This window comes from Rhinolophus sinicus, linkage group LG11, assembly GCF_036562045.2.
Source record: "Rhinolophus sinicus isolate RSC01 linkage group LG11, ASM3656204v1, whole genome shotgun sequence".
NCBI classification, from domain to species: Eukaryota; Metazoa; Chordata; class Mammalia; order Chiroptera; family Rhinolophidae; genus Rhinolophus; species Rhinolophus sinicus.
The window spans coordinates 47,231,947-47,258,679 of NC_133760.1; the positions used below are offsets into that span (position 1 = coordinate 47,231,947).

Below are 26,733 nucleotides of genomic sequence, written 5' to 3' on the forward strand. Positions count from 1 at the left end.
CTTTTTGGGGGTGGGGTGATTCTTAAGACTGTATGCCTTCTTTCAATCCTTCAAAGCTAGACCTAGTGCTACAGCTTCAGCCTTGCGCTTCCCAGGGTGGTAGTGAACATCCACATTTGTTTGCTCTCTTACCATCTCGTGCAGTTGGACCAGCTTTCCATGTGTGCTCCCAAGCTCTCTGCCAATGCCACCCTTGCCACCCTCAGGGGCACACACACTGGCCACAAGGCAGGGAGTTTGTGTGGGTGAGGTGTGGAGAACACTGGGGTGTCTGTGGGCCAGTTGGAGCCATCTGCAGGCGAGGCCTCTCCGGCGGTTTGTGGGAGGTCCTTCTAATGGAGTCTACAAGCGGTTAGTAGGATCTGTTCCCTTTGGTGCATGCCAAGCCCTGCTTGCTGTGCCCCCAGCCTCCCCCCAAATCCCCCACCCTCAGTTGTACAGCTCACCTCAGTATTCTGGATGTGGTGAGAAAGAAGTGTGCCCCTTTGGCAGTGTCCCACACAGCTGGGGAGCTGGACACTCACGAATGTGCTCTCCCTTTCTGCTGGAGGAGAAACTGCAGACTGAGGGGACCCTCCTGGCACTGAGCTGTGCTGCCCTGGGGGAGGGGAGATGCAGTGAAACTGTTTCCTTACCCTCATCAATGCATCCAATCTTGGATTTTCTTTTTTTGTTTTTTTTGCTCCAAGGTTGTATTAGAACTTCTCCACTGGATTCCAGGCTTCCACAAAGGTATTGTCTTTCGTGGGTGTTGTCAAAATCAGTGTTCTTTGAGGGGAAGATGGTAGAAAATTCCTAGTCCAACATTTTACTGCTGTCACTCCTGTGGTTTTATTACTAATACTGAATTGTCCTGCATTCTGGGACTGAATCTCCTTTGGTCATGATGTATAATCCTTTTAATATGTTGCTGAATTTGGTTTGCTGGTATTTTGTGAAGGCTATTTGAATCTTAATATTTTAATGAAAGGAAGGAATGCAACATATGGCAATTAAGACTGAAGAACAAAAATTTAAGTTAGAAAGTTGGAAGAACAGAAATTTTACATATTGTTATGTTTCATATTTTAACAATTATCAATGAAAGAGACAATGAACTTGACCTTGCACATCTGTGAAAAATTATAATTCAATATTTTACACATGTGATAGGACAGTTTGAATTGTACTTTTCCTGAAAAGAAGATCCATATATAGGAAAACCATGGATGTGAAAATCATTTCTTTCATTGAAAAATTTTTAAAATTTTAACATTTATTCTATGGGATAAATTGTTTGACGTAGCTACTTATGACAATTGAATATGAATTTTGAAAATGCATCATCAGTCCACTTTGGGTAAAGCTTAAGAATGAACTATGAATTTACTGAAATTGCTTTAAAATCGATCCTTTGATTCCCATTAACATATCTCCATGAGATAGTTTTTGTACCATGATGTGAGTGAAAAAGGGACTGTGAAATAAACCTGACAAGCTGGGGGAGGGGAGGTATGGGGTACCACATGGCAAGTCTGACAAGCTCAGTGACTAAAGTAATCACACAGGATGGTCCGATCACCATTCCTAACTGGGCAGGTCACAGCAGGTAGTCACATCCCAGGTCTATAGATTCCTTAGCAAAGGTCAGCTTTACCTTAAGTGAACCCTGTCCATTGTTCTCATGCTTCTAGGATAACATATCTTTGAAACGTCAGAGTGTTTTTTTCTTTTCCAGACCCCTTAAAGGCACAATCACAGGCACCAGAGCCGAAACCACAGAACACCTCATTGTTGTTACATTATTGCCCAAATACCATCTCTATGTGCTGTAAATGTTAATTAACTATCCTGTACCACTGTTGTAAAAGAAGTCTGTTTCTCATTTTTGCTTTTTATCCAATCCTTGAGATTTCCCCGCTTTGCTTTCTCCCGCCTCCTTAATCTACCACCAGTGAATTTCATGTATCTTCCTTACCTCTCCTCCTTTGATTCTAAATGCATAAAAGGAACTGCAAAATTGTCATTCTCCAGAGCATTTTCTCAATCTGTTGAGATTTGGCTTCCAGGCAGGTCCTCAAAAACTTGGTTCAAATGAACTTTTATAAAACTTTTCTATAGGTTTGGACATTCTTTCATTAACAATGAGAACTTAGAACTAGTTTAGACATAAATTTTCCTTGGCACAGCAGTGCTTTTATTAATCTAACCTAGTTTAGTATAAATTAACAAAAAAGAAACAACCTCATTTGTCACATTGAAAAGTTTAAATATTTATGTACATTGTATTCATTCAAAGAGTGCTGATAGGCACTTAATATGCAGAACAGAAATCTCACTCATACCTATATTTTCATTAGAATTGTAGACTGAAAAGTTACCAGTGTAATAGCCATTGTCTCACAAATGCTGGTTGGCAAATTTTCTCTGAGCAAAGTGTATGTTTTCTTAAATCGTTTTATTTGTTTCTGTTGTTTATTGAAATGTAATTTTGTCGGTCAAATTCCATATTTAAAAAATGAACTTGCATGCTCGCTTCGGCAGCACATATACTAAAAATGAACTTGCATTTGTATATACCAGGGGTGCCAAAAAAATGTATACAGGTGGACACTTTGGTCAGCGTTGCTCAAGCAGTAGTTCGCCGTAATCAGAAGTGTCTGGACGCTGATGGGAACCACTTTGAGCCAATCTTGTAATTGCAGAAGTCAAACGTGACTTGTATTCATCTTTTGTTATCGGTGTATACTATTACAATTTTAATACAGTTTTCCTTTCTTAAAACGTGTATTCTGTGTATTGTTTCACTCATTTTACCAGTGACTTATTTTTATCTTAACTAGGTATGAGTGACTGATGGATGGAAAAAAACTAGTTCTTCATTGTGGACAGTAAGTCGCGCTGGTCTAAATAGCTAGACTGTGCTCCTTAAGGGCCAGACGCCGATACATTTTATTCATATTTGCCTGACAGTGGGATTTTGGCAATTATTTATTAAATAAACGAATGAATTTTCACTCCCCGATCCTGGGTCCAGGTCGTTAATCATATGTCTACTACAACTCCTCAATGATTAGACTTGCTAACATTTACTGAAGCTAATTAAATGCCAGGTGCTGAGCGGTTTACCTTCTACCTCCTTTCTTTCATTCTCCTTCCTCCGGAGGAGGCGTGTCCAGCACTTATCTGCGTTATGTGCAGTCGTTGGTCGAGCCTGACGCCGGTCACTGCCATGTCCCGCCCACGCCACGCCCCCACGCCGACCGCACGGCCGGGAGAGGCGTGGCCATTGCCCTGCGGGAGGGTCCCGACCGTCTCCTCTCGTGAGAATCGATCGGGACGCGCTGGAGGGCCGGCCCTGGGTGGGTGGCCGCACGGTCGGCTGTCCCACGGAGCCGGCGCACGCCGCGCCCCGCCCCCTCGGCACGCAGGCTCGCGCACGCGCGCGCGCACCCGCCAGCGCCTCAGTCTGGCCAGCCGGGACCGGGCGGGCGGAGGCCGGGCCGCTGAGGTACGAGGGGAGGAGCCCGAGCCGCCGCCGCCGCTGCCGCCGCCGCCGCCGCCGCCGCCGCCGGAGAGGAGCATGTCCGCAAGTCGAGCCAAGAAAGTGAAGATGGCCACCAAATCGTGCCCCGAGTGCGACCAACAGGTGGGCGCCGGGGCCGGGATCGCGGGCGGCGGGGCGGGCGCGCTCGGGCGGGTGGCTGTTGGCGGCGGCCGTTGGCTGTGGAGAGGCCGCCTCGCCGGGGTCCCGGCGGCCGAGTGGAGGGCCGGCTGTTGGGCTCGGCGGTCACGGGGGAGCCCGGACCCGGCCGGGCTGAGCCGAAGGGCGGCCGGGGCGACGCCCGGGGCCGCAGCCCGGCCGGTGCGCACCTGGCGGCGGTCAGATGGGCGAGTGTCCGTCCTGTGGCCGGGCCGCGCGGAAGGGGGCGTGGGCTTGTCCCTGAGTCGCCTGGCCGGCTCCGGGTGACAGCGGCGGGAGTGTGCGGGCAGCGGCCCAAGAGGACGGGCACGGTCCCTCCTTCCAGCCCCTCCGGCCCCTCCGAGGTGCCCGATGTGCCCAGCGGGAGCCCAGGGTCCTGGCTCCGAAAGCCCCGTCCTGTCGCGGAGGGTGGCTTTGTTCCCATCAGCGGTACACGGTGGACCCCAAAAGTGTCCCCACCGCGCCCTGGGTTCACGCCGAAAGGTGACAAAAGGGGCCGCAATGATTTTAAGTTTTCGGCGAATTTGGAGATTTTGGGGGTGCTCATTATACCCTTAATACATTTCTGACGTAAATTATTGTGAATTTTTTCTTTACATTGTTTCTAATGGAACATTATTGAATAACGCCCCCATAAAGCCCTTCCCTCTGGGCGCTCCGCATTTCCCCGCCCTCCACGGTATCCACTGTTAAAAATTGGCATTTCTGCTTCCGGATCTTTAAAAAAAAATATATATATATATATATATATAAATGTGGTTTCATGAATTTTAACTGACTGCTTTCTACACACAATTAATGGTGTTGGAGCTGCATTTTAAGAATTCTCATTTTGCTGTTTTTAGTTTAAGCATGCCTCTTTCTTTACTAGAATAATAGAGGTTCCTCAAAGCTTTACAATCTAATGAGTTAAAACTCTCAATTAAAACCATTCATAAGTCTCATATTTCATGCCAACATGCAGATCTGGATGTGTTTTTTTCTTTTCCACTGAGAGAATTTTTTTCAAAATGACTACCTCTCTCCTCCCCCTTTCCTTTTCTTTCTTTCTTTTTTTTTGATTAGAAGTAATTTGAAATGGCTGGAGACTTTTAATAAGCTGGTTTTAGTGCATTCTTTAAGGAGCAATCTAATTGGTTGATCAAATCTTGTAACACACAATGTTAACATGTTTTATTCAATATCTTTTATCGGCAGTGGTAGAAATGCTGATCAGAGGAAGATTGTGCAAGGAGAATTACAGTTTATTGATCTTAGGAGTTTGAGTATGCATTATAAAAATAATTTAGTCATATTTTCCAAAGTTAAACTCCCATTCTTACCAATAAACTAAATTTGTTAAGTTCTGATAAAATTGGACTTTGCAATTTAAGTCTCTTTGCGGGATTTATTTTAATATTTAAATCATTTTCATTTGTTCCAATTAATTGTGCAGAAGTATAAGGTTTACATGGTATGCATTATGCGTTCCAGTTTCTGTAGGGCACAAGTCACTGCAAATCCTGACCTTGTTTTACTTGGCATAAAATTACCTTTTGGGAAAAATAACCTGTTTTTGATATCCTGGTTAAAGAAAGAGGAAAGGATAATAAACTTGTAGGAGTCCCTGTAACTGTTCAACAAAACATCAGCATTTTATTTGGAAAGATGACATTAATTTTGTTTTATACCGTCTCTCCTCTGCCACAACAAAATAGTTTGGGTGGCTCAAACAATAATTTATTTTCTCACAGTCTGAAGGCTGGATGTCCCAAGATCTTGGCAGAGAGCTCTCTGGTGTCTCATCTTAGAGTGGCACTAATTTCATCCTGAGGGCCCCACATCGTGACCTCATCTAAACCTAATTATCTCATCTTCAAATGTCACCACATTGGAGGTTAGGGCTTCAGTATATGAATTGGGGGTGAGAGGGCACAAGTCCATCCATAGCAAGCTACTATATAATTTTAAAATGTTGGTTTGCTATGTTGTTAAATACTTAGGAGAATATACATGAGGACTAATTAAATTTTTTGGTGATTCTTGAAAGTGATTTATCTTTTACTAAAAGTAACTGAATTGAAAAAAATAATAGATTTTAGCATTTTAATTACTTGAAAGCGCAAACATCTTATAAACAAGAAAAAAATTATAATTCAGAAAGCCATTTTTTAAACACCACTAGAATACTGCTAATACAGGCTAATTGCCTTACAAATATTAAATTTGAATTTATTATAAATATAAATGTGAAATCTTTAAAGTTTGAGGAAATGGCCCCAGTTGAATAGATATACACGTTCTGTGTGTGTGTGTGTGTGTGTGTGTGTGTCTGTCTGTGTGTCTGTGTGTCTGTCTGTCGGGTATCTGTGTAAGTTTAAAAACCAAGTACAGAGAGCAGGAAACAAGAAAGATCTAGATTTTTAGTTGCTTGATAACATCCCCTTTACATGCTTCTATTGAAAATATAGTTCTGAAACATCTAAATAAACCACAGTGCTTTTCATTTTCAAGGGGGTTTCACATCCACTAAACCCAAATTACTGAGCCATTTTGTGTGTATCAGTATTCATGGTTCTTGTTAATTTTCTGGTATCTTTTGTATATGTTTCTGTTTTGCCTTAATGTTTAAAAAATAGAGCAGCTCTTTTTTTTTTTCACTTATTCGAAATTTTATGTGACGTATAGTAAACATGTCCACTATAGGTAACTTTAGTTCTCTTAGTAGCGAATAATATAAATTAGTTCTCTATAATGTGGTTGTTTTTGAGCTTTTTAAATCAATGAAACAATATAGGACCAGGATTTTGTTTCTTGCAGGTTTTTTTGACCTGTTTTACTTGTAAAACTACAGCCTAAATACATTTTTCAAGGAATATATTGATGCACAGTAAGCCATCAGTAAAGAAAACTTTGGATTTTTTTCCATTTTAAATTTCTGAAAGTGTAGCATTAGAACTTTCATTACTACTCTTTGTCATTACAACTGAAATTTGAAGGAAGGTTAGGCTGTTTGTTTAAAATCTAAATTACACTATAATGTAAAGAATAATATTATGGAAGTTGTCCACCCTATTTAATAATTCTTTTTATAGGATTTGGGTTGTGGCGGTGGTTGGTTGGTTGTCTTTCCGAGTTTGGTGGATGGGGGGAAGGAACTTTCTATTTTAAAAAGGACTTCAGGGTGACTTAGCTCAGGCACTTGAATGTTTCTTGAGCATAAAACACTTGAATTAAGGGATGAAAGTCAACCTATCCATTCATCAGTGTTTTTGCATTCTTCATCCCAAAGCCAAATGTACATTTCTCACCTAACTGTATCACTCTCTGTTAATTCTAGATACGGGTTGATACAATTTTCTTGTGTGTAAGACAGAGACCTAAATTTAAATTTATTGAGTTTCAGTAGCTGGAAGAAAATGCTTGCTGAGTAGCAAAGGTGTTCTGTTGAATAAGATGTTCTGTTGAATAAGAACATCATGTTTTCTGTGTTTTTTGAACAGCATTAATTGAAAACAATTTATATTACTGTGGATGCCCTTAATGATGTGTTCTAAGTGTAAAGGAAATGAGTCAGTAGTGCCTTTGAGCTTGGTTTCTATGAAGATGTGAAATTTCAAAAATGACAAATATACTTATTTTGGGCAGATTTTACACTATTAAAGAATGTAATGTTATATTTCCTGTCATGGTTTGAAAGAATCTCATCACATTTTTAATAAAACAAGCTGTTAGACATATCTGGAGTACAATTAGTTTTTAATAGGATTTATTGTTATTTTTCTTAAATACAAACTAGAGATCCTTTGCTCATTCAATATTTTTTATGCAAAGAAAAGGAATTCTGCCAAAATTTTAATTCAGCTTAATTAAATCAAGTATTTATAGTCTAGAATATGAGGCATTCTGTACATACATGGATAAAAAGCTTTTTAATTGTAAAACCAAACTTTTACATAGGCAGAACAATGGTCAAATGGTATTTAATCTTATAAAGGGAATTGTTAATTTTCTGACTATTCTGTGAGTATTTGTTGAGATTGATTTCTGGTTTTTGGTTAACATGTCTTGAGTCCAAGAATCATTAAGGTTATTAGTGAAGAGATTATTGGGGGGAAATGTAAAAATTTCTTCAATACTTTTCAGTAACATTTGGTTTTTTAAAAATATTTATAGACTTGAAACAGAAAAAGGAGCCACATGTATTTACAGATATTGTAACAAACTTCAAGAGCTTAAGTGTTGTCAATCGATGGTCATTGGTGCCAATTCAACCCCAACACGAATCCCTAGTTTGGGATGCAGTGATGAAAGAAACTTAATTCAGTGCAGACAGCTCGATTGTGATACAGCATGGCTGTGAGGTGGCCCTGGGGAGAGGTCCCTCTCTTACTAGACAGCTTTGCCTTGTTCTGCTCTGCCTGTTTGTCTCCACTCTGGTCTGGCGAGATGTCCATGGTGTTGCATCTTGGTGTTTCAGCTCCAGCCAGGGAAATGTAGTCTTTAGGCATTGGTGGAAAGGGAAAGTGTGCTCTCCTAGCCACAGGGGAGCTGACTTTATATAGAGAGAAGTCCCTGCCCCTGCTCCCTGATTGGTCTGTCCTCATGCAAATGAGGATTCCAAATTCTTGAAGTTTGGTCCCAAAAGTACTGTCCTGATTGGTCAAAAGTTATCCTCTTTGATTGGTTGGTGAAGATGCTGATGGAGCTAGAGCTGTGCAGCTCTATTTGGACAGGGAAAGCCTCAGTCCTATTGGTTAAAATATAATTCCAGGAACTCCTTTATAAGGGCTGGCTCAGATGGCAGGAACGCAGTGCAGCCAGGCAGTTCACTGCAGGCTTCCTCCTTGCTGCAGTTTGTGTGAGAGGCCCCTATGTAGAAAGAGTTGCTATGGTAATAAGACCGGGTCTTTTTTTTTTTTTTCCAAGTCAAGTTGTCCTTTCAATCTTAGTTGTGGAAGACTAGGTCTTATATTAAGGTTTGCTCCAAAGACGCATTAGGGCTTATGTTCAGGGGATGTCATCCTGAAAAATCATGCTAGGGCTTATTTTCCGGGTAGGTCTTATTTTCGGGGAAACACAGTAGGTTTTTAAAATTTGAGCCCAGTTAGCCTCCAGGAGCCCTTCTTAGTAGGTATCTTCTTTCTCAGGGTCCACATTGTTTTATCCAGTGTCCTTCCTGGAGCTGAAACTGTGATCCTAGATCTCACTCAACTCCTACATTCTCTTTTGTTTGTGCTGTACTTTTGCCACCTCAAACTGGTTGTTGTAAACTATTCTTTTTTTTTTGTCAGTGGTAATTGGCGTCTTACTTTCTCATGTTAGAACCTGAGTCATTTTCAGTTCTTCCTTTTGAAATGTTTGGCAGGTCATCTACCTTTTCTCCATGTCCATTCTTACTCTTCATTCCTGTTGGACCCTCATAATCTTATCCTGGGATTACTTTAATGACTTCCCAGCCATGTTCCCTTTTCCGATTTGTTCTATATAAACTGCTATTCAAACTAATATTTTAGGAAATGATACCTTTTTTCCCCACACACATTTTTCCTGGCTCTGACCCTGTTATGTTTTTCTATTGGTCACTTATGTCAACACACATTTTTCATTCATTTACTATATTGATGGCATTATAAAGTATTAGAATATGAAGATATATAGGACACAATACTCATCTGAAATAATTTGTTGTAAGGAGGTGGGGTTTAAATAAATATGATTTCTATTTCAAATAACTTATTCAGGAGACTACATAAACACCGAATGTTTAACAGTAGAAAAATAATGTGTGTGTTTTTTTTTCCTACAGGTTCCTGTTGCATGTAAATCATGTCCCTGTGGTTACATATTTATTAGCAGAAAACTTTTAAATGCAAAGCACCCAGAGAAATCACCAACTTCTGCAGGTAATTGTGAGAGTTTACCACATTTTTAGCTTCTTGATGTAGAAATTTAAAATTAATTTTTGTGAATTTACTGTTTACATTTCTGTTGAAGTTAAAAATTAAAATCTATTGAAGTATGTCTGGTTTTTACTATCTATTGGAAATTAGCTTATGGCATTATAAGTTTACTGTTAATTCCATTTAAATGTTAACTCCCTTATAATGCTGATAAAGTTTGTAACAAATTTTCTATTTTGGAGGATGGAGAGACATTGAAGGGTTTTAAGCGAGTGTTAAGTTTTGTTATATGTTTATACCAGTCAAACAATCACCACAATCAAGATAATGAACATGTCCATCATTCCCAAAAGCTTTTTGGTTTCCCTTTGTGATCTCTACTTCTTGCTCCCCTGACCCCCAGATAACCAGTAATCTGCTTTCTGTCACAATTCTAGAACTTATATAAATGGAATCATATAATATGTACTCTTTTTTGCTTGGCTTCTTTCACTGAGCATAGTTTAAGATTCAGCCATGTTGTATATATAAATTAAGAATTTCTTTTTATTGTTTAGTATTTGTATGGTCACAGTTTATTTACTGGTTGGTGGACATTTGGGTTTTTATTCTCATTGTGCTGGCAAAATTTGTAACAATGTTGAAGTTTTTTAAACTAGTGGCTGGAAAAATATAACTTGATTCTGATGTGAATTAAGTTTTAGACATATTGGTTATTGTTTACAATTCCCTGATTTAGAGTATCTAAAAAGTAATTTTGTTTGAATTTTACTTTCCCATTAATTAGACAGATTGGATTTATAGAGTGGATATATTTATAAAAGATGAAATTTTGTTATTCTTTGGTAAAGTCAGAACTTCATACAGTGATGATCCTCAATTAAGAATAGATTTATTACAAATATATATTGAGCATCTGCAGTGTGCTAGGCACTGTACTAAGCCTTGGGCATAAAATAATGAATGAATGTACTGCCAAGGCAGGTTCACGGTCAGGAGCTTATAATTGTGACGACAGGAAATAGACAGTGAACACATGAGACTATCAGCTTGTGATAAATGCCTTGTAGGAAATTAAAATAGAGTGCTGTCCTAACATGTTACTAGAAGGCTACTTTTGATTGAGTGGTTGGAGAAGGCCTCTCTGAGAAGTGACATTTAAGGTGAGGCTGAAGAGGAACAAGGGGCTAGTCATGATCAGATCAGGGAGAACATTGTTGACAGATGAAATAGCAAATGCAGAAATTCTAAGGCTGGGAAAGCACTGGTATATTTTAGGAACAAAAAGGCCAGTGTGGATGCATTGTAGACAGTAGGAGCAGGGGAGTGTGGAAGATGAGGCCAGAGGGACAGGCAGGGACCAGATTCTGTAGGGCTTTGTAACCCGGAGTAAGAAGTTTGGATTTTGTTCTTAAAATGTGGGGAGAGAAACTGTTGCTAGGATACGGGATAGGGTGAGGGGAAGGTGGCATACTCTGATTTGCCTTTAAAAACATCATTCTGGTTGCTGTCTAGAGAATAGTTTGTTGGGGTCCAAAGTGGGCTATTGCAGTATGTTAACTGAGTGAGGATGCCAAGTTAACACCGTGGTTATAGTAGCAGATGATGCAACAATTGTTTATGTTTATGTCTGTTTATCCTCCGTCTATATAAAGGCGGCAGAAAAGTTGTTTCATCCCATTTCTGCCTCTGTTTGAGGTTGCTTCCTTTTTTCATGAGAATGCACTTAATTTATTGATTCTTTAAAAGGCTGTAACTGGATTAGTTATATAGGAGTCATCCAGAGAACTTGTTAAAAATGCATTCCTGGATCTTATTCCCTAAGAGTTTGATTCAAGTATGGGAACCCTGGAATGACTCATTTAGTAGATACGCTGGGGTGGCATGTAAACTCAGTTCTGAGTCTCCAAAATGAGTAAGACATCGTCCATGCCCTTAATGGGACAAGTGTGTTCATTCTTTTTAATCAACAAGTTTTTGGGGCCCATTTTATACACCAATAATTCAGGTGAGAAATGAGGTAAGGAAGAAACACAGCAGAGAGAAGGGCATATACTACAAGTGTTAAGGAATCAGAATCATTTGAACCAGAGGGAAGAGTTTAGAATGACGCCCAGATTTCTGACTTGGTTTACTGGTTACAAAGGGAATATAAAAGGGAAAACAAGTTTTGAGGGTAAGATGAAGAATTTACTTTTGGATGTAGTTGTGAAATACCACCCATGTGGATTTGTTTTCCTAGTTGGGCGTATAGTCTGAAGCTCAGGGAATAAATAGTCTTCGCTGGAGATAAAGCCTTCAGCAAATAGGTGGTAGTTGACATCATGGAAATGGATGAACTTGTGCTGTAGGGTAGGAAGAGGAAGGAGTCCAAGAACTGAACTCTGGTAAACTCCAGTCTTGGGTTGAAGTGGGTAGGGAGGTCAGATAATTGAGAAGAAATAAATGTCAGTGGTAGAACAACCAGTGGAGAGTGGTGTCACAGAATTCATGGTGATGAGTGAGAAGCAATTCATTATTGTTTTACATTGGAGCTGCCTAAGGTTCTGTTGTTTAATTAGAGTGGCCTTGTGACCTTGAAGTGAAGATAAAACAGGGAAGCGTAGAAAGAGGAAGTAGCAAAAGAAACAGAAAGAATAGTTAGAAACGACAGAGAAACCTCTGGGATAGACTGTACCATAGAAACCAAAGGAGGAAAGTGTTTTAAGGAAGAGAGTTAAGAGTATTCAAAGACTGGAAAACAGTTTGATGTAGTACAGATGTGGAGATCAGCTTCAGATTCTGGTTTTGTCTCTAACAAGTTAATTAACCTCTGCGAGCAGCTGCTGTCGATGTGTGTATAAGATAGATTTATAGTACCAGCCTTAGCGGATCAAAGTTAGATGAAGTGCTTAGGAAAATGACTAACGTGAACAAAGCTTGGTATGTTACAGGTACTCAGTAAAATACTCATTTTTATCATTAAATTTTTTAAGATTTCTTAAGCTGTGCCTTGGATAATCCACAGTATGTAGAAAATTAAGAAGAGTATAATTTTACAAACCTCTATAGTTTATATTTATAGTACTTGATGAAGATTGTCACTAGGATCTAGAACATTTCAGTTTAAATGAGCAGAGAATTTTAGAAGAAATGAAAATGGATAATACATAGTATCTGGAAAGATCAACTTCACTAACAATCGGAAATACAGTTAAAATAAAATGCTATTCTTTTTGTCCACATTCTGACAAAAACAAAGGATTTCTAAGTGCTTTTATGAGTATGGCAAAATGCCTACTGTCATGCTAGTTAGTGGTAAGAGTGTAAGTTGGCACAGCCTTTTTGGAGAGGAATCTGACAGTAGATAGATGTTTTAAATGCACATAACCTAGATGTTAGACTTCTTTATCAATAGCTATGTAGCCTAGAGATCTAATTGTTTATTATGCACAAATATTTACTAGGATTTTCAGGCAATGCTGTTTGTAGTAGCAAAAATGTAGTTAAGCCAAACATCATCGGGAATGGTTAATAAAGTAGGGTATACTTTTTAGGGAACAACAGTATGTGCTAATTAGAAAGAAGGATGCAGCTACTGATGTGGAAAAATCTGTAAAACACTTAAGAAAAAGGTGCAAAACAATACTTGTATGAACTCATTTGTTTTTGACAACTTTATGATGAGAACTTTTAAGATTTCCTCTTCACCACTTTCAGATACGCAATGCAGTATTATTAACTATAGTCTCTGCTATACATTGCATTCCCATTACTTAAATTTATTTTATAACTGGAAGTTTGTACCTTTTGGATCCCCTTCACCTATTTTACTGCTCGTTCCCCCTGCCCCCCCCCCCCCCCCCCCCGCAATTCTGGCAACCTCCAATCTGTTCTCTGTGTCTCTGAGCTTGGGGTTTGTTTTCTTAAGAATCCACATATAAGTGAGATTGTATGGAATTTGTCTTTCTCTGTCTGACTTATTTCACTTAGCATGATATCTTCTGGGTCCATCTTTGTTCTCACAAATGGCAGGATTTCATTCCTTTTTATGGCTGAATATCTTTATCCATTTATCCATTGATTGATGTTTAGGTTGTTTCCTTATCTTGGCTGTTGTAAACAATGCTGCAGTGAACATGGGGTTACATACTCATATATCTTTTCGAGGTAGTATTTTTTGTTGTTTTTTTTTTAATTGGGAAATATTGGGGAACAGTGTGTTTCTCCAGGGCCCATCAGCTCCAAGTCATTGTCCTTCAACCTAGTTGTGGAGGGCGCAGCTCACTGGCCCATGTGGGAATCGAACCGGCAACCCTGTTGTTCAGAGCTTGCGCTCTAACCTTAACTGAGCCATCTGGCTGCCCCCCGAGTTACTGTTTTTGTGATCTTTGGATAAATACCCAGAAGTAGAATTGCTGGATCATATGGTACTTCTATTTTTCATTTGTTTTTAAGACCCCACAAAATGATTTCTACATGTAATATTACTCAGTAAATGCACACACGGATAGATCACTGGATAACAAGGAGGAATCAAGGAAGACTTTTATTTGTATAATTCAACATTTAAAACAAAAGAGACAACCATCTTTAAAGCTCAAATTGCACTTAATTTAAAAGTGAAATCAAAACTATAAAAGATCATTTTACATTTCAGTGGGTTGAAACCTTATTTAGTTATTTGTAACTTTGTGCCACGCAAGAAGAAAGTAATCTGTTAAGTCAAATAGATTTATCTAGGTTTGAATTGTTCAAAACTCACATTTTTCATATATGCCTATCATCTTTATGTCTTTATAACATACATGGAAATAGGGAGGTAGGACACTGGAACTGAAAATATGTATAAATAAACAAAATCTATTATGGAAATTGAGATTCTTACAAGTTTCAAATTAATTTTGGTGAGAGGAAGGAGATGAGTGTTAACAAATAAAGCTGTATTAAGAAATGCTCAGTGTTTTGTACAGGTGCATAGAACCTCAAGACAGTCTTTCACATCTTTTCCAAATGAGTTAAGTATGTGTTGTTTCTTTTACCCTTTTTGGGAGGCCAGAATTAAATGGAAATAAAATTTTAAAAATTAACTATCTCATTCATGTAGAATTTTATTTCTAAATTGAATGGTTGAGAGTTTAAAAAGTAGCCTTGAGTTTAAGCCTTAAACTGTCAAGTTGAAGAAATTTCTTTAAAAAAGAGATTAAAATGATTATTGTATTTCCTAAAATTGAGACTATCTGTACTGTGGATCAAACCTTGAATACTGTAGTAGTTATCTATTCAAATATTTGGTCAATTACCAAATACCGACAGAAGCAGTTTTTGAATCTTTAAGTTTGGTTTTCCAGATGGGTTTTCCAGGTGGTTAGTGACATCAAGGGTGCCATTTTGTATTTAATAATCATGAATATACCTTTATTCCTTTTAAAATTTTAATTATAAAACTATAAGGAAAAAAAGTAAACTGAAATTCTGAATGAGATAAAGCAGGTCCTCGAATAATGTTGCTTTGTTGATAAAGTCAATGAGATGCTGTAGGAACTACTCTTGTTTATATCAATTAGCCTATAGTAAAATTGGGTTTATTATACGGCGTTTTGTTTAATGTGGCAGAGCTTATCAATGACATTAAGTGAGGACTTACTGTGCTAGTTCATAAAAGCCTTCCTCTAAAGGTAAGAAAAAAGATTTAAAACAGTAAAAAATTGGAATTGTTTATTAGTATTTAACTATTTCTCAGTGGGTATAAGCTTTAGGTTAAACTTAGTCAAATAAATAACAACCTCCGCATTTTTTATTGGGGAAGGAAAAAACGGGATGAAAAAATTAAACCTAAACATAACATTTCAAATTATTCTCTAAGGTAAGTTAATAGGCAAAGGCTGTTAAATAAGCAAAGAAGTCTATAAATGACATTCATTTTCAGTTTAGGAAAAAAAAAAGCAGAAATATTACTGCCAGTACCTTTTATAAACCCAAAGTGATTGAACATCATTCAGTAGTAAGTGATGCTCAAGTCTGGATTACTTGGCAGTGAAGGTTTAGTTTTGTTTCAGAAAACATTGTTTCTTACATGCTAATCACTTAAAATTGCTATACATTCATATATGGAACATAACTTTTATATAGTTTTTAGTTTTGCCTTTTGGTGAAAAAAATGCATAGCATCACGTGTACTTTTAGGCTCATAATGATATGTGTATTAATCGTTAAGGCCTTTTTTTATAGAATCCTTTGACTTCCAGTTAAGACTTACTTTAGCTCTGCTGCACAGCTGTCATACTAAGATTTCTTTCCATTGTATACCAGGGATGATCTCACTTTTTCTTATATACCATTTTTATTATTATTATTATTATTTTAAACCCATGAGTTTTTATTTCTGGAAAAAATTTTGCAGAAATTGTTTCAGACCTGGAAAAATGTTCATGAAAGACATGTACGTGGTGGTACATTTCCTATCTTGGATTGTGGAGAATGCCTTCACTTTGCACACACACAAATGTTTGCGTCCTTCCTCTGCCCTCAATCCTTTCCAATGGAAGGCTGAGTTTTCAGCTTAGGGCAATTTTTAGCTATTACTTGTTTTTCCCCATTCTCTTTGCTTTTCCTTCTGACATCCTCATTGGATGATACATGAGGATCACCATCTACAGAAAACATGACTGACTCAGGATTGGACAAATAGTTGATTTTTCCTATTTAGTGAAGAGAGATGCAGTTGGCACTACAGGACTGGTGGGTCCCTGAGATCATCAAGGATCTAGGTTCTTTACTTTCTTCCATCTGGAGAAGATGTGGCTTTTGTTCTCATCGTTACCAGGTAGCTGTTGTACCTCTGGGCATCCCATAAGCATTCCAAGCAGGAAGAAGAGGGAAGGGCAGAGGCACAAAGGGGCATGCCAGCCACGCTGATCCCATTCAACAATCTCTCTGGAAACCTTCCCCAGTTCCACTTCCATGTCTTCTTTGGCCAGGACTAAATTTCAGGGCCACTTCACCTATAGGAGTCTTGGAAAGTGTGTTTATATTTTAGCTGGGCACCCTACACTCTTGAACAGATCAGGATTCTGTTCTTACTGAAGAGGGGAGAATGCATATCGGGTAGATAATTAGCAGTTACGTCATAGATAAGTAGTATGAGATTTCTTGGAATTTCTCGGAAGAGCAATTTCATTGCTCTTCACCCAGCTGTCACATATTCTCTGTTTTGTCTTTTTGCTTTGTTCCAGGAAATTTCATTGATCTCTCTTTCTAGATCTATAATTCTATCTTTAGAATTCTGTGTTTATTTACTTTGTCTTTTAGATTTTAATTTTTAAGAGTTCATCTTGTTTTCTGATTTCTTCTTTTTCATTAAATCTCATTTTTTTCATATCTTTTATTGTAAAATATACATAACATAACATTTAATATTTTAGTCATTTTAAGTGCACAGTTCAGTGGTGTTAAGTACATTCATATTGTGTATTTAACCATCGTCATCATTATCCATCTCCAGAACTCTTTTCATCTTCCCAAACTGAAGCTCCATACCCATTAAGCAATAAACTCCCCATGTCTCTTCTCCCCCTGATCCAGGCAACCACTCTGTGCCTGAGAATTTGACCACTGTTGTTACCTCCTATAAGTGGAATCATACAATATTTGTCCTTTTGTGTCTGGCTTACTTCAGTTATCGTGATGTCTTCAGAGTTCATCCAGGTTGTAGCATATGTAGCACCTGAATAATATTCTGGTATATGTTTATACCATATTTGTTTATTCATACATTGATGGATGCTTACGACTTTATGAATAATTCTGCTATGAACATACCTGTTCGATTTCCTGTTTTCATTTCTTTTGGATACATGTCCAGAAGTGGAGTTGCTGGATCATATAGTAATTCTGCGTTTAATTTTCTGAGGCATTGCCATATTGTTTTCCACAGCGACTACACCATTTTACATTCCCACCAGCAACATACAAAGGTTCCAATCTCCACATCCTGGCCAACACTTGTTATTTTGTGTGTTTTTGATAATAACGATCCTAATGGGTATGAAGTGATATTTTGTAATTTTGGTTAGTGATGTTGAACATCTTTTCATGTGTTTATTGGCCACTTGTCTATCTTTGGAGAAATGCCTATTCAAGTTCTTTGCCCATTTTGGAATTGGGTTGTTTTTGGTTGTTGAGTTGTAGAAGTTTTTTTTATTCTGGATATTAGTCCCTTATCTGATGTATGTTTACAAATATTTTCTCCCATTCCATGAGTTGCCTTTTTACTCTGTTGGTAGTGCCCTTTGATGCACAAAAGTTTTTAATTTTGATAAAATCCAAATTGTCTATTTTTTCTCTTGTTTCCTATGCTTTTAGTGTCATATCCAAGAAATCATTGCCAAATCCAATGTCATGAAGCTTTCCCCTGCTTTTTTGTTTTTTTCCTAAGTATTTTATAGTTTTATGTATTAATTTAGGTCTTCAATTCATTGTCAGTTAATTTTTGTGTATGGTATGTTGTATGTAATATTTAGCACTTAGATCCTTTAGTTCATGTTGAAAATGGTGATACTCTGATTTTATCATTCCTTCTTCATTTTTCAGCTGCAATAATTCTAAAATGAGAAACTTCTCCATCTGCCCTTTGGCTATCCAGTGAGTGATACAGTTTGAATAGAAAAGGCAGGTTACATGCTTTATTCTTTCCCTTTTAAGATTCCAAAATAGTGAGTTGGTTCTTTAGCATCTTCCTATGGTGGCCACGTCGTTTTTGCTTTTGTATTTAATGTCCTGTACTCATGGTTTTAAGTATATTTGATATGTTTCAATCTATTATAGTCATTGCTTTTATTGATGCTCAAATTGTCCTATAATGGTCAGTGGGAGCCTCTTTAAGTTACCCTTGAGTCTTTTAACAAGACCCTGGTTGTATTTGATAACTTTCTTGCAATCTGGAATAATTAAACGTCTGGTATATTTCTAATCTGAGACCTGCAATTAACTAGTTCTCCAAGGATATGGTACTTGGAAATAACTATTACTATTTTACTTTAAAATTAAAAGGAAATTTACAGTTGTCTATTAAGCATATTTATTTACAATCTCTTAAATTGTTCCATTGAGTTTTGGGGATGTGAATTTTCTTATTTGTTTTGTCCCTTTGCCACCATTAATTTAAGCATTTGGGGAATTCTCTCTCTTGTTTTTGAGATCAAGTATGTATTAAAGCAAGTTTTTGTTTTTCTTTTTTTTTTTTTTAAAATGGTTGGTTGTCTTATCCAACGTTCTGATTTGTTTAGAGTGGGGAGTGGCTTCTTGTATTAATTAAATCACTATATTGAGTAAAGTTCCCCTATTGCTATTCTGTTTAGGGAATCAGATGCTCTTAGAATGTCAGAAAGGACCTCATCTGTGGCTAAAGTCAAAACTTCTTCTCTAGTGTTTTTATATTTTCTATAGATGCTTTCTGTTTGCTTTTTATTGGTAACCTTAATATAGTATGGCTAAGGTCAGTTTTGCTTCTGAATACTTGACATATTTCAGTCTATAATTTGGGTAGGGGCAACAAGGAATGGAATTTTTTTTTTCCTTTTCTAATACTTCACCTTTTTTAGCTTGGAAGCAGAGAAAAAGGCAGAAAGTTCGCTGTGGAATTGTGCAAACTTGTAAGGGCTGAAATTAAAGGTGCCAAGGTAAAAAACGTTTTCTGTTACAAGAGTCCTCCTACCTTATGTGGTCATGTGGATCATCTAAATTCTGTTGAATTTCTTTTTTCGTACGTGGATGTGAGGGGCCTAGATGTTACAGTTGTAGTTTTACAAGTATTTGCCAGGCAGCAAATTCTAGTGCTATTTAGAAAGAAAAAAGAAGACAGTGAGAACTTAGGCAAACAGTTCCTGCTAAGCCCTAAAATATATCACTTTTATTCATCCACACAGAAAACAAGCATGAGGCCAAGAGGAGGCGGACAGAGAGAGTTAGGAGAGAGAAGATAAATTCTACAGCAAATAAGGATTTAGAAAACAGAAAGAGGTCTCGGAGTAACAGCCATTCAGATCATATCAGACGAGGAAGAGGAAGACCTAAAAGTGCATCTGCCAAAAAACATGAGGAAGAAAGAGGTATGAAAAAATTCAAGCAGTTTTTTCCCCCCAAGTATTTATATTTTCTGAGATCTTAATTAGATAGTAGTGAAGAAAGTGTTTGTCAGGCGTTGAACTCCTGGACTTAAAAATTACCACTCAAATTTCAGTTTGAAAGCATTTCCTCTAAGATAGATGCTTGTTAAAAGCAAAAACAAACAAACAAAAAAACAAATTTAATTCTTATTGGAAAACTGAAGGTTTAAATTAGGTAAAATTCACTTTGCTATAAACTGATGATAGTAAAATTCAGAGATAATAATTTGTATGTGACATCCTGGAGAAGCCTGTTAAAAATGGGTGTATTTCTTTTTTTAAAGATAAATCTGAGTTCTGTTAAGACTTCAAATTGTTATACTGTGGTTTTTACATTGGCTATTGAAAGTGTTCTTTAGTATGAATTTTTAAATTGCTCATTGTGTGCTCCCTACTTTGAATAGTCTATCAGTAATTGGTTTTTAACCATTAACTGAAACCCGAGATTCTCTTTTTCTTTATCTGTCTTTAAAAAAAAACTTTTTATTATGGAAAATGTCAAGGATTATACAAGAGTAGAGAGAATAGTATAATGAATCTCCATGTGCCCATAAATACCTTTTTTACATTGAGGCTTTCAAGCCAGTAATTAATGAAAAAAAGGGATAGTTGCTCTTTATAATGCTTTAGAAACCTCTTTCAAAATAATTTCATCTTCAGTGAAATGCATTTCTTACGTTATTTGTGAGTTATGCTTTGCTTTTTCAGGTATTCAAGTATTCAAGCATAAATGTAAATTTCTTTTATTTTAGACATTGAGAATGTTTTACCTGTTCACCACTTCTCTCTTCGTGTGCTTTTATTTGAATAAAGTTACACCGTTAGGGAACATGACTTCACTGATATAGCTGTTCCTAACTTTTGTCAAAAGAAAGATTTCTTAATATTGTATGGCTAAAGGAGCAAGGCTTATATTGTTTGTATTGTTGGGAGACTGTACTTAGATACTTCTTAATTCCTCGGATAATTTGACTCCCTTTCTCTTTCCTTCTGTTACACTGCTCTGCCAGAGAATTTGAGTCTTTCTCTCAATTTGAATGTGCTGCTGTAACAGTGGGATGATCAGGAAATCTGTGCTAAAGACTGTTTCAGAAGGGGAACTAGGTAAAGAAAAGTCAACAGGGAAAAAAGAAGAGAGGAAAAACTGCTTGGCCCAGAAAACAGGACATTCTTTTCCGTTGAAGTAAAGGGAATATAACCCAAAGAACGGAGAAAGGAATGCTTCTGGCGGAGGGCGGAGGAGACGGGGAAACAATGACCGTCTTTCCTCGGGCTGTGAGGTCTGTGGAGTTGTGCTCGGACTCTGTGTATGTAGGTGGGACTTTCATTTCATGTTAACTTGAAAATAGAGTATGTACTTGGCTATAAACTTTTTCCAGGTATTTTCAGTTTATAGAAAAGTTTTAAGAAAGCTATTTCTAGAGTAAAATATGCTTTTAATTTATTTGCTTTTCATACAAACAGGAAAGTGCTCAAAGTAGGTTTTGTAAAGTAAGCAAATCTTTTAATGGGGAGGGAGTGAGGAGATGGTCAGCAGCAAACTTTTTCTGTCAAGAGCCAGATAAATACTTTAGGCTCAACGGGCCATGCTGTCTCTGTCATAGCTACTCTGCTCTGTCATTGTGGCTGGAAAGCAGCCATAGACAATATGTAAATGAGTGGGCATGGCTTGTTCCAGTTAGACTATAAAAACAGGTGGCGGGCCAGATGTGGCCCCCAGTCTGGATTTTGCTAACCCTTGAGGCAGACGATGTTCTCTAAATATAATACGGAGAGGAAATATGACTTTCGAAGTATCTATATATTTTACAATAAACTTCTTTGATATGCTTCTTAGTGTCAAGTAGCTATTTAGTTTTATTCAGTTTTTATTGATGCCCTGCTCAGAGGGCACTTGAAAAATTTGAAGCAACCTTTACCTTTATTTTTATAAGGACAACCTGGCTGAGTGTCTAAGAACATATTTTTAAATTGACTTTATTGTTCTCTATATTTTGATAAAGAACAGGCAGAAGAAAGAGTGGGAAAGGAAAGCCTGTTAGACATCTAGATAACAACATAACTTTATAAAATCCTGAAAACAACCCATTAAACAACAATTTTTGTTTTTTTTTAATATGAGTCTTCATTTTATATGTGGAGAGTATGTTCATTCTGGATATTAGTAATGTAGTAGTGACATTTTGACTGATTTAAATATATTGGGCCATTTGGAATAGCTTAGTTAGAACATATAGAATGAATGTAGACTTCAAGATGGTGGATTGAATAAACATATTCAGCTCTGCAGCCTCCCCAAATCCTAGTAAAAGGATATTTTTTAAAACGAAAAAGTCCCACAAGGACAAGGAGTGAGGGAAGCAGCAAAATTCTGGAAAGCGATACCCTTAAAACTTAAATTGTAAGCTCCTTTGGGGAACGCCAAGAAGGAAACTGATTTTTATTGCACCACTGCTTTAAAATAGGAATTTGTGCATCAGTTATGTCTAGTAGTGTAGAATGAAAGTGAGGCTAACAACAAGTTTGTTTGAAAGTCTGGTTTCTAAAATGGCCCGTTAAGGCTGTTTACCTCGTCCTCCCCTCTCTCCAAGCTTATCCTTTGAAAAAGATAAGACAGAGTCTGTGGTTTAGGGGATCCCAGGCTTCACTGAGGGCAGGAGTACAATATTAAGATCAGGAAGATTAAGTGAAAATTGAAGATGGTAAATATTGAGTTCTCCAGACCAGGCTTATAGCCTCCGGGTAAGGGATTAGAAGTATCTTCTCTAGGGACTCTGCAGAGCCCAAGAGAAAAGACCTAAAATGAAGATATTAAGGATTTCACAAAGAAAATGGCCCAGTCAGATCATCCTAAAGTGATGACCACAGTCACGCTCCACAGGTGTGCAGGAGCCAATCAACTTTTTTGGTTCAACTCCTATATATGAGCATATTACCAAGAATTACCCAGATTTATGGAAAAAAGCATCTAGTATGAAAGGCAAGACCAAATCAAGAGGGAAGAAAACAACTTGGATAAAACAAGTTTTTGCAGGGAGAATAAAAAATCAAGACTATCATCAATATTCTTAGTAAGAGAAGATATTGTCATGAAATAAGAAGATAATATTTAAAAGGAAACTGCAGATGTCGCAAAGTAACTGGAAAATGAACTTTGAAATACGAATCTCAAAAGAAACATATGTATATGATTTGCAGAAATGAAAAACCTTAACAGAAGGCTTGTAGACAGAAACTGAAGAAAGGTACCAGAGCATAGAGCAATAGGAAAAGAAATTTAAAAATGGAATGGGAAGCGTAAGGAATTTAGAGGACCAGTTTGAGGGCAACATCTATAAATAATTGACATTGCAGAAGAAGAACATAGAAGATCGAGAAGGAAGTCATCAGTGAAATAATTCAAGAAATCTTCCCAGACCTGAAGGACACTGAGTTTCCATATTGCAATGGCTCACCAAATTCCCAGCCCACTGGATGGTTCAAAGTTGAGATCGTGCCAAAGCATAATGGTATTAGAATTAATAGAGTGGATACTACTCAGCAAGGCGCAAACTACTCATACATGAGCAGCACCAATGAATTTCAAGAACATGTTGAACAAAAGAAGCTACACACAAAACAGTACATACTATGTGGTGCCATTTCTATGAAGTTCAGGAACAGGTAAAATGAGTCTGGTGTCAGAACAGTCATTGCTGGTGGGGTGGGGAGGGATTGACTAGAAAGGAGCATGAGGAATTTTCTGTATCTTGTTTGTGGTGTGGGTTACATGGATGTATGTTTGTCAGAGCTCCTCCAATTGTACACTTAAGATCTGTGTATTTCACTGTGTAAATTTAGCAGTAATTAAAAAGAATACTATAAAAAGGTATTGGGTTTTCTTAACAATAGCACCAGTTGTTGGAAGACAATTTTTTGCCTTCACAATGCTAAGGGGAAATCTACGAGGCTTTAGTCAACCACACTGTGAGTTAGTGTGAAGGTGAACTAAAGACATTTTCCAACATTCAGGGTCTTAAGGGAGTGTATGCTATCCATACTCCCTTTCTCAGGAAGCTACTACAAGATACATGCCATCAAAATGAAGACGTAAACCAAGAAAGAAAGTATCCTGGGATCTGGGACACAAGGTCTGATGAGAGAGAGAGAGAGACAGAGACAGAGACAGAGACAGAGACAGAGACAGAGAGACAGAGACAGAGAGAGAGAGATATGAGGGACATCTCCAGCACATTGTTGAAGAGAGATCTCAAGATGGTTGTGCAATAGGCCTAGAGAGAAACCATTTCAGATTGGAGCAGATCAGACTTGGAAAGATTTCTTCAAGATAAAATTGATATAATTTTATAATAATGTATAAAAATTCTGAAAGATTTATACAACTAGGAGAGGGTTTGGGTTCAATTAGCAATGAAAACTAAGCAGATATAAAAAGAAAGTGAAATCATTTACATAGTGAGAATAATGTAAACATTGAATATTATCTCACCAAGATTGTGATGTAAATATAATGGGAAGATGGGAGGGAAGAGTATGGTGGGGGCAAGAGATGGAAAACAATAAAATCCTAACTTTCCACAGTGGAAAGTCAATAATGCCTAAAACCAACAAGCCAAGTAGTAGCATCATATAAAAATGTTACTTAGAGATAGGTAAAAACAAAAAGGAACAACTGGGAAAAACTAGTAATTGCATCTGGAGAGTGGGAAATGTGCATGGGGGTTTTGGGTAGCAAGTATTGTAAAAACTATTTGACTCTAAGCTAAGTGTATTTTTAACTTTGATTAAAAAGTCAAAACAAAAACAAAAGCAGAATCATAGTAGAGCCTGAAAAGAGAATTTGAAAGAATGTACACAGAGATGGTAATTGTGATTTTAGCTGGCTTATGAGATAGGTGATTTCTTTTTTGTTTTTCTGTATTTAAAATTTTTTCTACCATGAACTTGGATTGCATTTGTAATCAGGAGGGGAAAAAATAGAAATAAATGTTGGTTATTCTTATTTTCCATAGCAGGGCTAAGGTGAAGAAGTTAACTATTCATAAAGGAACCGTTGATGTTCAGAAGGGACCATCTGTAGGGTGAGAAAATTCATTCTGATTGAGACAGTTAGCTCATATAGTACTAGTGAGGAGAATGAAATAGTAGAGATTTTTACAGAAATGATGTAGATATTAGACTGTATAGAAATATATATAGTCTCCAGTTTTACGATTGAGTTCATGACATTTCAGTAACTCCTTTGTGTAATTTAAAATAATTTCAGTTCAGTAACATAATACTTTATAACATTTAACATATCTTGTAGTATTATGTATAATATTTATTGTTCTTTAAAGAAATACTTGAAAGCTTTAAATTTTGTAATATAATTACTGCATTTACTACCTTTATATTAAGCTTTCCCTTTTTCTTTTAACAGAGAAACAGGAAAAGGAAATTGACATCTATGCTAACCTCTCTGATGAAAAGGCTTTCGTGTTTTCAGTCGCCTTGGCAGAAATAAATAGGAAAATTATCAATCAAAGACTTATTCTCTGATATTTGTCTGCAGAATGTGTTGAAACTTCCTTCAGGATTACATCAGCAAATTCTCAACCAGTTACAGACTCTCAGGAGCATTCTGACTGCATCAATAAGGGCCACTGATTGGTTTTCCCCCATCATTTAGCCTGTGCCACACTTGGGCAGCAAAGCTGTAGGCTTGGACTGTTCTGGGATTTCCTTGTTTACCAAGGAGTATTGTCAGTGTTTTGTGTGTGGGATATAAGTAAGTGTATTTACAAAAAAAAAAAAAAAGACTGATAAAGGTTAAAAGGTTAGGGATGGGAATGGAAATATGAAAACTAGGGAAATAAAATGCTTGATAATTTTTCAGGTTTGCCACCAGAGATGCAATATTTTAAATATTTTGAGAAAGACTTTAAAAATATATATATTTCAGATTTTCAGCACTAACAGATTGCATATATACAGTTCATTTACTTTTAATAAATTGGCAATTGATATTTTATTGAATGGGGAATTAAGAATATAAATTGTAAATTTTGTCTTAAATTGATTTTTTTCTTGGCCTTTATTTTTATGACAAGGTATGAGTTATATTTTGGGAGATACTTTCTAGGCATTTTGGAAGTTTGGGTGCTATATGAAGAAAAACATTTAAGGATATATGATACTTCAGATATAAACATCTTGTTTTCTTGAATGTAATTTATTTATTGGTTAAAAAACAAAACCACTTTTCTGCTCTCAAAATGGTGCCTGTTAACCTAAACATAAAATATATTTATTACATGCAAAATATTTCTTAGATAGCCACTTTTAAGCAGTAATGTTTTATCTGAATGGATGTTCATTTATACATCCTGATAATTATTTAAATTGTTACTTAACCTCTGGAAGAAAAAAATAAACCTTAATATTGAAACTAATAGATTAAATAATGTGGTATAAGCTTCTTGTCCTAGTGAAGTTTGTGAAATATATTTAAATTCTTAATTTTGTCTAGTGTTAAATAATGTTTATAGTGGCTTTATTTTATATTAAGTGCTGTTGTATTTTTGCATATTGATTTGGTTAACATACTAAGACTTGACAGGAACTTCCCTTATTTTAACCACCCCCCCTTGGCCAGATCTGTTTGGAAGTCCTGAAGCCTAATTAGGAAATTTTCCTGTCGGTTTTCACCATAGCTTTGTCAATGTCATCCTGCATCTCCCTTCACCTCCCCAATGAAAAAGGATTTACATTTTTTTCTACTTTATCTAAATGGTAGCCAGCAGAGGGCGCTTAAGAAGTTCTGTAGGTAGGATGTAGAATTTTCCTGTGCCCTTCTTAAAAAAAACAAGAATTTTCCTAAGAATTCCTTTTCGCTCAATCCCCAGATTTACCTGCAGTTACCCTGCAGTTTTTTAGAATGCATTTTAAAGCCCTAGTAATAAAATTTATCTCTGAGAAGGCTAATGTGATTTTATCTTTGAAACATAATACAAGAAAACGATTTCATTTTGAGAAAAAAAAA

At 37.0% G+C, this 26,733-nt stretch overlaps 1 protein-coding gene across 3 annotated transcripts; it reads left to right on the forward strand.

Moving 5' to 3' along the window:
- LG11H16orf87 (linkage group 11 C16orf87 homolog) lies at positions 1-26,165 on the forward strand. 3 transcript variants are annotated; one of them, XR_012490224.1, is made up of 5 exons: positions 23-3,628; positions 9,471-9,567; positions 19,470-19,652; positions 24,722-24,790; positions 25,132-26,165. XR_012490224.1 is itself a non-coding variant. In XM_074314958.1 (4 exons), exons 1-4 carry the CDS (start codon positions 3,173-3,175, stop codon positions 25,248-25,250), a joined length of 855 nt encoding a protein of 284 aa, XP_074171059.1. In that variant the 5' UTR covers positions 3,169-3,172; the 3' UTR covers positions 25,251-26,165. The 3 variants fall into 3 exon arrangements, 2 of the variants coding, with proteins under 2 accessions (XP_074171060.1, XP_074171059.1); XM_074314958.1 differs by lacking the exon at positions 24,722-24,790 and having other exon boundaries at positions 3,169-3,628; XM_074314959.1 differs by lacking the exons at positions 19,470-19,652; positions 24,722-24,790 and having other exon boundaries at positions 1-3,628.
- The last annotated feature ends 568 nt before the right edge of the window (positions 26,166-26,733 follow it).

Bases quoted from the DNA above. Each gene is read 5' to 3' on its own strand.
- LG11H16orf87 (XM_074314958.1), top strand. From the start codon at position 3,173: ATGTGCAGTCGTTGGTCGAGCCTGACGCCGGTCACTGCCATGTCCCGC. The intron at 9,568-19,469 runs GTAATTGTGAGA...TCATCCACACAG, and splicing joins GAAATCACCAACTTCTGCAG to AAAACAAGCATGAGGCCAAG. The intron at 19,653-25,131 runs GTATGAAAAAAT...TTCTTTTAACAG, and splicing joins AAAACATGAGGAAGAAAGAG to AGAAACAGGAAAAGGAAATT.